The sequence below is a fragment of the Dipodomys ordii genome, unplaced genomic scaffold, assembly GCF_000151885.1.
Source record: "Dipodomys ordii isolate 6190 unplaced genomic scaffold, Dord_2.0 Scaffold19, whole genome shotgun sequence".
Taxonomy (NCBI): domain Eukaryota; kingdom Metazoa; phylum Chordata; class Mammalia; order Rodentia; family Heteromyidae; genus Dipodomys; species Dipodomys ordii.
This window is the reverse complement of record NW_012267235.1, coordinates 12,981,468-12,992,795: the sequence shown is the minus strand read 5'-3', so window position 1 is coordinate 12,992,795 and position 11,328 is coordinate 12,981,468. Positions and strand designations below refer to the sequence as shown.

Genomic DNA, 11,328 nt, shown 5'->3' with positions numbered 1-11,328 from the left:
AGAAAGAGTGGGATTTCTCCAGTTTCAGGAGGTTAGGAAAGGCCTTTCTGATGAGATGACATCTGATCTGAGACTTGAATGATGAGTAGCTAAAGGAAAACCAAGGAGTGATGTATCGATGTGAGTCACTGATAGCAACAAATGTACTACTTTGATGGAAGAGTATAGACAGTGAGGGAGTCTGTGCATGGGGGTGTGGGCTCTTTGGGCTTTCTACTGTACTCTAAAAAATAAAGTTTATTATAAAAAGAATGTGTAAGGGTGGCATTGTACTAGCAGTAGAGTGCTTGCCTAGCATGTGTGAGGCCCTGGGTTAAATTCCTAGAACCTGAGAGGGGCAGGGATTATGAAAGAATAGGCCCAGACAGAGAAAATAGCCAAGTGTTATAAGTACAAATGCAAAATCCCATAGAAGGAAACAGAAAAAAGCCAGTGGCTTTTGAGTGTCAATGTGAGGGGACTTGCTGGGTCTTCCAGATCATGATAAGGAATGGGAAGACATTAAGCAGGGAAGCAACACAGTCTCCGTTACAAAGATCCTTTGGTTGCTATATGGGGAAAGGATTGTACAAGGCTAAGTATGGTTCAGAACAATAGTGTGGAGCTGGTTAGAGGTAGCTTAATTCTATTATTTACTTTGAACATTTTTTTTTTCAGTCATGGGGGCTGAACTCTGGGCCTGAGCCCTGTCCCTCAGCTCTTCAGCCCAAGGCTAGCACTCTACCACTTGAGCCACAGCGCCACTTCCAGATTTTCTGCTTATGTGGTGCTGAGGAATCAAATCCAGGGATTCATGCATGCGAGGCAAGCACTCTACCACTGAGCCAACTTTCTAGCCCCCTTTGAACACATTTTTAGAACCTAAGTACTAGGTTGAATCTGTCGTGCAAGGGGGAAGAAAAAAGAATCAAAGATGATGGTAAGGGGGCTGGGAAGGTGGCTCAGTGGCAGAGTGCTTGCCTCACATGCATGAGGCCCTGGGTTCAATTCCTCAGCACCACATAAGCAGATAGTCAGAAGTGGTGCTGTGGCTCAAGTGGTAGAGCACTAACCTTGAGCTGAAGAGCTGAGGGACAGCACCCAGGCCTAGAATTCAAGCCCCATAACCAAAAAAAAAAAAAAAAAAAGATGATGGTAAGACAGGAAGGTCTGTAAGAACAGGCTCTGCCACAAAAATCAAAAAGTACTGTCAGGGGCTGGGAAGGTGGCTCAGTGGTAGAGTGCTTGTCTTGCATGCATGAGGTTCACGGTTCGATTCCTCAGCACCACATAAGCAGAAAAAGCTTGAAGCGGGGCTGAGGCTCAAGTGGTAGAGCGCTGGTCTATAGCTGAACTGCTGGTGGATAGTGCCCAGGTCCAGAGTTCAGGCCCCACAACCGACAAAAAAAAAAAAGTACTGTCAGACACCAATGGCTCACACCTGTAATTCTTACTACTCAAGGGGCTGAGGTCTAAGAATCACAGTCCAAAGCCAGCCTGGGCAGCTAAGTCTGTGAAACTCTTAACTTCAACTAACCACCAAAAAGCCAGAGTGGAGCTATGGCATAAGTGGTAGAGCAGTAGCCTTGAGCAGAAGAGCTCAGGGACAGCACTCAGGCCCAGTTCAAGTCCCAGGGCTGTGCCAAAAAAAAAAAAAAGTACTGCATGTTACTTAACTTTGAGGTATACATGTTTAGGTTCAGAGGTTCCTCTATTCTTCACTGAATCAAAAACCTCATTATCTCCTTAGGAATTCTCTCTCCTCTATCACTTCTTGGCTTTTTAGTTCAGATCAGTTTTGTAGAAATCTTCCCTCCTGTTCACTGAACCTCTCAAGGGAGTATTTCAAATGTAGTTTCTATGAACCTCAGATTCATAGGTGGGAAGAAAAAGAGGTTTATTAGTAGACTGGGAATGTATCACAGTTAACAAGAGCCACTAAGCTCTTTTAGTCCTTGGCTTAAGTAGGGAGAGCTATGGAAGGGCCAGAGTCCATTCTCAGCCTCCTATGGAAATGGTGACTTCCAGAGCCGGCCAAAACTCTTCCCATGTCTGACCACTGTCACCCAACATCCATTTTAAATTCCACTTGCAGACAAGGCTCACTTCTTTCCCCAAAGCCAAGACGTCACACTGCTGCGTACTGGCATTAGGATGAGATGAGAGGGGATAAAGATGGAAGGGTTAAAATCAGAGAGTTCTTATGTGTTTTAACACTGATGACTGGCAGGAGGAAGAGTAGGGAAGATGACTCCCCCATATAAAAATTTAGATTTCAGGCTGGGAAGGTGGCTCAGTGGTAGAGCGCTTGCCTTTGCATGCCAGAGGCCCTGGGTTCGATTCCTTAGCACCACATAAGCAAAAAGAAAAAAGCCAGAAGTGGTGCTGTGGCTCAAGTGGTAGAGCACTAGCCTTGAGCTGAAGAGCTGAGGGACAGTGCCCAGGCCCAGAGTTCAGGCCCCACGACCAGACCCAAAACAAAAAAAAAAAATTTAGATTTCTACCCCAAACTTGAACGAACAGGAAAGGAATAGTTGGTAGCTCCCACATCTACCAACTCTGGTGGCTTAAGTGGCTTTATCCAGGTGGTCTGAAAAAACGCTTATAAACCACACACTCAAAAGCCTTCTAGAAGTAATGAAGCACTCATAAGCTCACTTTATCTCTCTCCCAACTTCCTGAAAGCTTAGTGCACAAACAGGAGTTGTCTAGACAAGTTCAGGCTTGAAGTCAAGAAAAGAACCCCAAAGTCCAAAGATTCTGTTTGACAAACTGTTTATTAAATTTGGTATTAGTATGGGGGTGGAGGGTTGTCTCTTATTGTATTCTAGAATCTCAGAATTCAGGAGGGCGGTAAAGTGGCAATAGTGAATTTAGGTATTTTGTCTCCCAAAAGGACCTGTCGCTCTACTCCTGATTTTTCAATAGCTGCCAGGCGAATTACACCTCCACTGGAGCCATCCCGTTCCATGGCCAAAGCGAGAGCTGTGGATATAAGGAGAAAGTTGGGCTTAGAGTTAGTTGCTGGGAATGCCATAAAGAATAAAGAAAGGGCTTGGTGCTGGTGGCTCACACCTGTAATCCTAGCTACTCAGGAGTCTGAGGTCTGAAGACTACGGTTTGAAGCCAGTCTGGGCAGGAAAAGTCCTTGAGACTCTTATCTTCAACTAACCATCAAAAAACTGTTAGCAAAGTTGTGTCTCAAATAGTAGAAAACTAGCCTTGAACAGCACATTAGAAAAAAAAAAAAAGGTTTGGGTAAGGAGAGCAGGAAGGTCATAGGCCCAGAAGTCCAAATACTCACCATTGGCAGTGAACTGCAGACATTCATCCTTGGTCATGCCTTCCCGGTAGGTAGCATCCACATAGCCATAGATATATGAGCTCCCAGAGCCTCCAATGGCAAAGGACTGCCTTACCATCATACCTCCCATAGGAACGGAGTATACCTGCCAGATGAAGGGAGAAAAGTAACCAAATTTACTTTCTCCCAGTACAGGTGTCCATTTTAGGCTGCTTTAGAGAGAGTTAAAAAATGAGGTAGAGGGGCTGGGAAGGTAGCTCAGTGGTAGAGTGCTTGCCTTGCATGCAGGAGGCCCTGGGTTTGATTCCTCAGCACCACATAAGCAAAAAGAAAAAAGCCGGAAGTGGCACTGTGGCTCAAGTGGTAGAGTGCTAGCCTTGAGCTGAAGAGCTGAGGGACAGCGCCCAGGCCCAGAGTTCAGGCCCCATGACCGGACCCAAAAAAAAAAAAAAGAGGTAGAGACAAAAAAGAGAAATAAAAAAATGGCTAGGATAGAGTGATCACAGACATGACTCCAGTGCTCTGGCAGAGGGAGGGTCTGACCTGCCCTTTCTCTTGAGGGTCCCAGCCTGCGATGATTATTCCTGCCATCAGGTCTTCACGGTATCGGTAACACATCTCCTTAAAGAGACTAGCTGCTGTGTGAACCAGTGGAGGCTCATTAAGTTCAATGCTGGGGAAGGAGAGGACACCGAGAAAGTTAAGTGTCAGAACCTAAGTCAGATCACTTAATGTCTTAAGTCCCAGATCCCTTTGGCTACTTGCTCCTCCCCTGCCCACAAGCACCTGTGGAAACCAAGCTGGTAAGTGACGGCATCTGCTACTGCTTGGGTATCAGCTGCTGAGCCTGAGCGACAGCAGAAAATTCGGTCATGAATGGGGGTCAGCTTGTCAGTCACTCGGTTGGCGATGTAGGACCTGCAGGATGGCAGAATAGTGAGGGAAGGACCTCATCTTCCTTCTACTTCCATCTATCCCATCCACTCCTTCAGGGCTCAAGGACAGAAATTCAAGGCTAGGTGCTGATGACTCAAGCCAGTTTTGACAGCTATTCAGAAGACTGAGATCTGAGGATCATAGTTTCAAAACCAGCCTGGGGCAGGAAAGTCTGTAAGATTCTTATTTCTAACTGTCAAAAAGCTAGATGTGGGGGCTGGGAAGGTGGCTCAGTGGTAGAGTACTTGCCTTGCATGCCTGAGGCCCTGGGTTCAATTCCTCAGCACCACATAAGCAAATAGAAAAAAGCCGGAAGTGGCGCTGTGGCTCAAGTGGTAGAACGTTAGCCTTGAGCTGAAGAGCTGAGAGGGACAGCGCCCAGGCCCCATGACCGGACCCCCCCCCCCAAAAAAAAAGAAGCTAGATGTGGTAGAGCATCAGTCTTGAGTGAAAAAGCTAAAGGACAGTGCTGGCCAGTACTTGGGGGGAGAAATTATCTAAGAGCATTATCAGAGACTAGCTTAAGTGGCAATGACTTTTGTCTAGCAAAGTCAAGGTTCTGAGTTAAAACCCCAAATCATCCTCCTTCCAAAAAAAAAAAAAAGTTATTATCTAGTGATTCTCACCCAAAACTGGATGGAGATCAGATTTTTACAAATATTTCACCAAAGGATGAGGGAAACTGGAAGTAGTCGTTTCAGGGATAAATCCTTATCTTCAGGGGGATTTGAAACCTTTTTTTTTTCCACAGTCTGTGAAGGGCAAGGATGGGCTGGAAGGGTTGAAGAGATGACTCGGTGACAGAACACTTGCCTAGCATGTGCAAAGCCCTGAGTTTGATCTCTAGTACGGCAGGAAAAAAAAAAAAGAGCTGGCAGACAGGGCAGGTTAAGAAAGATGGGTGTTCACCAATCTGTCCTGAGCACGGCTTACCCAGTGGTTGTTCGGGAGTCAGCCCCCAGAACCACGCCCCCGTCAAACTGCACAGCCATGATCGTGGTCTAGGAAAAAGGAAGGGAAGGGTGAGTCTAGACTTTTTCACACCCCAACTTCAACCGTCCCTCACCCAGTTTCCAGACTACCAAATCTGTGCCACACTCAAGGGGGTCAACACCTGCAGAAGATCAGAATGTCAACTCTCACACTCAGTCGCTTTCAGGATGCAGGCAGAATGAAGTTCTACGAAATGAAGTACTGGCCCACTCCAGCATCCCGAGAAGTCGTCTCCCGCAGCCTCCCGCGCCGCAGGGTCCGCCTCCCCGCCCCCACCCGGCCCGCGCAACCCCACCCAGGCTTCCCCCTTCCCCCGAGCTCGGCTGGGCTCACATCTCCTGAACCCTGATTCTTTCTTTTCTCACCCCTGTGGTCACTTCCCGGTTTTCCCAATCAGGAGCAATGGCCTCGGGCCCCCATGCCGGGGCAGGTCCCATTCCCGCTGCAGTTACTAAGGTAGCCGCCATCTTCCTCCTCCAGCGCTACCACAAAGCAACTGTCGTAAAGCGCGCTGTCACTCTCGTTAAGTAGCTTTTTGCGTCTTTCCGGAAAGGAGGGGGGGCAAAGCTAGAGCGCGGTTGACGGCAGAAGGGAAAAGAGACGCATAGACGCGGTTCTTTTGCGACAGTGGAACACTTGATGGCAGTGTGGCAGGGAAGGAGCAATTAAAAAACATCTGGGGTTCACTTAAAAAAACAAAAAACCCTTTGGCCTTGGGCTGAATTAATCTATTTGATTGGAGTGTAGTAAACACTGGAGAGTGAGAGTTGGAATGACCACACCTTGTTTTCATTTTCTTGGGTAGCATAAGAGATGGAATTACTTGGGCCCTATGCTATTTTCACTTATCAAAGAACCAGTAACTTTGCCTTACCAATTACACCGCTTTCATTTGCACAATTCTGGGAAGTCCTCACTAACTCTGTCATTATAGTGGGTATGAGTGCTATATTGTGGCTCTGATTTATATTTACCTAATAATCAGTGCTGTGGGTCAGATTTTCCCGTGCTAATTGGCAATCTGTGTATCTTTGGAGTCATGCAATGTGTATTCAAGTTCTTAGATTTTTTTTTTTGTTTGAGTTGTGGAGTTTTGAACTCAGGGCCTTGCCAGAGAAGTGCTCTACCATTTGAGTTACAACTCCAGCCTTTTTTTGTTTTTATTATTTTTCAAATAGTATCTTACTTTAGGCTGGGACCAGGCCTGGAGCATGATTCTGTTTATGCTTTCTGCATACCTAGAATGATAGATTTACCCCACTATGTCCAGCCTTTCTCTTTTATTTTCTTTTCTTCCTCTCTTTTTCCTTCCTTCTGTCTAAATTTGGTGAAATGGACACACACACACACACACACACACACACACACACAATGTCCTCTGGCACTGAACTTTGATATTCCTAATTTCAGCATCTTGAGTGGCTAGGATTACAAGTGCAGGACATTAAATCCATGTCTTTGCTTTTTACTCTCTCTCTCTTTTTTTTTTTTTTTTGGGTCCGTCGTGGGGCCTGAACTCTGGGCCTGGGCGCTGTCCCTCAGCTCTTCAGCTCAAGGCTAGTGCTCTACCTCTTGAGCCACAGCTCCACTTCCGGCTTTTTTCATTTTGCTTATGTGGTGCTGAGGAATCGAACCCAGGGCCTCGAGCATGCAAGGCAAGCGCTCTACCACTGAGCCACCTTCCCAGCCCTCTCTCTCTCTTTTTTTAAGTCTGTGGTGGGTCTATTTGTTGTTCACCAGTCCTGGGCCTTACCTGGGCACTGTCCCTGAGCTTCTTTTGCTCAAGGCTAGCACTCTAAAACTTGAGCCACAGCTCCACGTCTGGATTTTTCTGTTTATGTGGCACTGAGGAATTGAACCCAGGGCTTCACGTATGCTACTTAAGCACTCTACAAATGAGCCACATTCCCAGGCCCTGTGGTGGGTCTTGAACTCAGGGCCTGGGTGCTGTGAACCACAGCACCACTTCTGGTTTTCTTTCTTTCCTTCCTTCCCTCCTTCCTCCCTTCCTTTCTTTCTTCCTTTTCTTTTTTGCTAGTCCTGGTGCTTGAACTCAGGGCCTGGGCACTGTCCCTGAGCTTCTTTTGTTCAAGGCTAGCACTCTACCACTTGAGCCACAACGCCATTCCTGGTTTCTGTGTATATGGTACTGAGGAACTGAACGTAGGGCTTCATGAATGCTAGGCAAGCACTCTACTACCAAGCCACATTCCCAGCCTGCACCTGTTTATTTCTAAGAAATATGTTTTGGTTTTGAGATGGGGTCTTCCTAGGTAGTCCGGGCTAGCCTTGAATGTGTGTGTGTGTGTGTGTGTGTGTGTGTGTCTCGGTTATAGGGCTTGAACTCAGGGCCTGAGCAATGTCCCTGAGCTCTTCTGCTCAAGGCTCTACCATTTTGAGTCACAGGGCTTTAAGGTCTCAGAGTCAGCTTGTTGCTTGAGGCCCTGCCTTGTGTCTCTACCTGTTTAAAAAAATCTGTTAACTTTCTATTTCCCAGATGCTGTATTGTTTTACTGGTGTGACATACAAATTCCCGTCCCAGTTGCAACAGTCTCGTTATACTCCTTCTCAGAATGTGACTCTCCCCGCCCCCCCAATTTCTGTATTCCATGTAAAACCTTCATAACACCTCTTCTTGGAACTGACCCTATCCCTGAATTCCCATAGTCTATGTAATGTGACCCATGTGACTGCCCATGTGACCCATGGGCTACCCCCATGGGTGACTACCCCCAAAATTTTTGTTTAAATTCAGCCTACACCTCTCCATGGCTGCTGGAGCATTTTTCTTGGAGCAGCCTGGCAGGTCTGTCCCCCAATAAAGCCTTGATCTCATATTGGTCACTCTGGCTCGCTTCTCATTTCTTACAAGACCACTTCTGGTTTTCCAATGGTTAACTAGAGATAAGAGTCTCATGGAGGGGCTGGGAAGGTGGCTCAGTGGTAGAGCACATGCCTTGCATGCCAGAGGCCCTGGGTTCGATTCCTCAGCACCACATAAGCAAAAAGAAAAAGCCAGAAGTGGCGCTGTGGCTCAAGTGGTAGAGCGCTAGCCTTGAGCTGAAGAGCTGAGGGACAGTGCCCAGGCCCAGAGTTCAGGCCCCACGACCGGAACCCCCCCCCCAAAAAAAAAGAGTCTCATGGAATTTCCTGCCCCGACTGGGTTTGAACCAGGATCCTCAGATCTCAGCCTCCTGAATAGCTAGGACTACGACTACAGGCGTGAGCCATCCTTCACCCAGCTAGCATTGAATATTTTATCTTATTTTTCATCCCTCAGAGTTTTAAAATTCAGTGCTGGGAACCTAACCCAGGGTTGAAGCATTCTAGGTGAGCACTCTATCACTAGCCCCATAGTATATATATATATATATTTGCCAGTCCTGGGGCTTGAACTCAGTGCCTGGACATTGTTCCCGAGCTTCTTTTTGCTTAAGGATAGCACTCTACCACTTGAGCAACAGTGCCACTTCTGGCTTTTTTGTTTATGGGGTACTGAGGAATGGAACCCAGGCCTTCATGTATTTTAGGCAAGAATGCTACCACTAAGGCACATTCCCAGCACGTAGTATGTATTCTTTTTTTTTTTTTGTCGGTCATGGGGCTTGAACTCTAGGCTTGGGCGCTGTCCCTGAGCTCTTCAGCTCAGGCGAGCACTCTACCTGTTAAGCCACAGCGCCACTTCCGGTTTTCTGGTGGTTAATTGGAGATAAGAGTCTCACAGACTTTCCTTGCCCGGTCTGGCTTTGAACCGCGATCCTCAGATCTCAACCTCCTGAGTAGCTAGGATTACAGGTGTGAGCCACCTGTGCCCGGCTAGTATGTATTTTTAAAGAAAAGATTTATTTTCTGTGAAAAAATTAGCCATATGAAATTACAATAAAGAATACTGCATATGTTAGCCAGGCATCAGTAGCTCACATCTGTAATCCTAGGTACTCAGGAGGCTGAGATCTGAGAAGGAAGGTGGTAGGATCCACGTTGTGTGCCCCCTTTGGCGTGTTTGTGGATGAGAAGAGTTGGCCGTGGAGTTCAGGAGATGAGTCTGGGCTAGAGACGCAGCATCGGGCTGGGCAGCCCAAGAGTGTTTCAACTAGGCCTGAGGAAGCGTGAGTTTTTCCACTGCCAGGAACAGGGATGACATTTTTTTTTAATTTCCTGCAGGCGCCTGCCGGCATCACACAAAACACCCTGCATCCGCAGAGGCCAAACCGTGACTTTATTCCACTCCGCTCAACCGGGGAGGGCGGATACGCGGAAGGGGGGGGGTGCGGCTTTGGCGATGACGTCACTGAAGGGCGGGGCATCAGAGCGACGGGCGGCTCCCCGCAGTCCAGGGTCAGTGCTGGCTGGGGGCGGGTCTTAGCCGCGGTGACGTCACTGGAGGGCGGGGCCTCAGGCAGATGGACAGCTCCCCGCAGGCCCGGGGGCGCGGCTCCAGGCTGCGGGGATTCTGCCCCCCGGGAAGCCCCCTTCCCCGGGCGCGCGGCTTCCTCAAGCCAGCAGAAGCAGGTCGTGTCCCGCCAGCAGGCTTTGGGTGCGGTTGTAGACGTCCTCCAGGGCGCCAGCCGCCCGGGCCAGCGCCGCCCGCGCGTCCGCCTCGCTGGCTCCCGGACAGGCCATCTCCAGCAAGCGATCGCGACTCGGGAGGGCGAGGAAGGCCAGGCGGGCGGCGTGACGGACGAGCCAGGGGTGGTGCGGGGCCAGGGCTGTGCGGTAGGCGTCGGCGCACTGCGCGCCGGCGTCCGGGTCTCCCAGCGTGCCCGTGGCCACCCGGGAGAGGCAGAGCTGGGCCCATCGCAGGGCGCGGTGCAGCACGAGCAGCGTTCGCGAGCCCGAGGACCCGGCCAAGGGCGGCTCGAGGAGCCCGGCCCGCCGCTCCCACGCTGCCATAGTCGACAGCGACGTGTAGTGCTCGGCGCGCGGGCCGTGCACCTGCGCCTCCAGGACCGTCACCTTGCTGAAGGCCTCGCTGGAGGCGAAGGCGAAGATGGAACCCAAAGGAGTTAGGAACCTGTGTGTTTGGTGATGGGATGGGGGGCGATGATTTGAAGGAGGTCTATGGAATCCCAAGGGGGGCCCAAGAGGGAGACAACTCACCTGAGAAATTCCCTCCAACCTGCCAGGTACTGAGCCAGCTCCACGTCCTCTTGGAGGTTCAGACTGGCCTGGAAGGGCCTCACCATGCGACCTAGCATTCCCTGAGGCCCTAGACACGCAGGATCTTCCCCCTTTGGGGCCACCTGGGCTTCCAGCTCTGGCTGGACCTTGAGGGCGTAGACAGAAGAGCAGAGTTGTGAGAGAAGAGCCCCTAGCATGCTAGGCTGGCTGGCAGAACCAACAGCCCCCTTGGCTCTGGGGGGGGAGGGAAGCTCCTAATGTCTAGCTGGGGTTTCTCTCAGCTTCAGAAGGGAGAGGAGAGAGGTGGGGGAAAGTCTGACTCTCCTTACCACTATTCAGAGTCGTACCTGCAGTTCCCAGATTCATCCTTGCCCCCCGTATACCTGGAAAAGCAGCGGTCCATCTGGAATGCTGGACTGTGCCAGGGCCCTGCAGCCTAATAGGAGACCTAAGGAGAAGCGGAAAAAGAGGGGTGAGGGGTAAAAAAGGGAGTTTGGGTTCTGAGGGCCTAGACTCTTAGGCTCTTCCCCGAGAAGGTGAGAGGAAGGGAACACTCACAGATAATCTGCCCAGTGAGGTAAAGAAGCAACAAGGAGAAGATAGTGAGAGGAACCAGGCGGAAGCAGCGTTGCAGGCACAGGTGTGGTAGGAGAACCACCATGGCTGTCACTGGGACCACTGCCCCCTCCCCAGCCCCAAGCCACATGCAGTCCTTTCTACTCCAGGAGAGGAAAGGAGCTTATGGTGCTCTGAGGTGCAAAGGGTTAATAATTAATGCTCCCTCCCCTGTGTCCTTTGCCCCAGAGACAGCTCTCCAGGGAGGTGAGGAACAGAGATTTGGGGGATTGGTAGTGTAAGAAATGAGAGGCAGGGGCTGGGAAGGTGCCTCAGTGGTAGAGCGTTTGCCTTGCATGCATGAGGCCCTGGGTTCAATTCCTCAGCACCACATAAGCAAAAAGAAAAAAGCCAGAAGTGGCGCTGTGGCTTAAGTGGTA

General features: G+C 49.7%; 2 protein-coding genes across 3 annotated transcripts; both read right to left on the bottom strand.

The window, feature by feature from the left end:
* Window positions 1-2,731: 2,731 nt before the first annotated feature.
* Window positions 2,732-5,730, bottom strand: Psmb6 (proteasome (prosome, macropain) subunit, beta type, 6). Of its 2 annotated transcripts, none has more exons than XM_013013495.1 (6): window positions 5,578-5,730; window positions 5,153-5,220; window positions 4,070-4,201; window positions 3,827-3,956; window positions 3,284-3,428; window positions 2,732-2,964 (listed from the first exon to the last, which is right to left on the bottom strand). In XM_013013495.1, exons 1-6 carry the CDS (start codon window positions 5,677-5,679, stop codon window positions 2,822-2,824), a joined length of 720 nt encoding a protein of 239 aa, XP_012868949.1. In that variant the 5' UTR covers window positions 5,680-5,730; the 3' UTR covers window positions 2,732-2,821. The 2 variants fall into 2 exon arrangements, with proteins under 2 accessions (XP_012868949.1, XP_012868950.1); XM_013013496.1 differs by having other exon boundaries at window positions 2,835-2,989; window positions 3,280-3,428; window positions 5,578-5,700.
* A 3,632-nt stretch (window positions 5,731-9,362) lies between these two features.
* Window positions 9,363-11,072, bottom strand: Gltpd2 (glycolipid transfer protein domain containing 2). Its single transcript, XM_013013201.1, has 4 exons — window positions 10,892-11,072; window positions 10,717-10,781; window positions 10,313-10,479; window positions 9,363-10,184 (listed from the first exon to the last, which is right to left on the bottom strand). Exons 1-4 carry the CDS (start codon window positions 11,037-11,039, stop codon window positions 9,707-9,709), a joined length of 858 nt encoding a protein of 285 aa, XP_012868655.1. The 5' UTR covers window positions 11,040-11,072; the 3' UTR covers window positions 9,363-9,706.
* Between the last annotated feature and the right edge of the window lie 256 nt (window positions 11,073-11,328).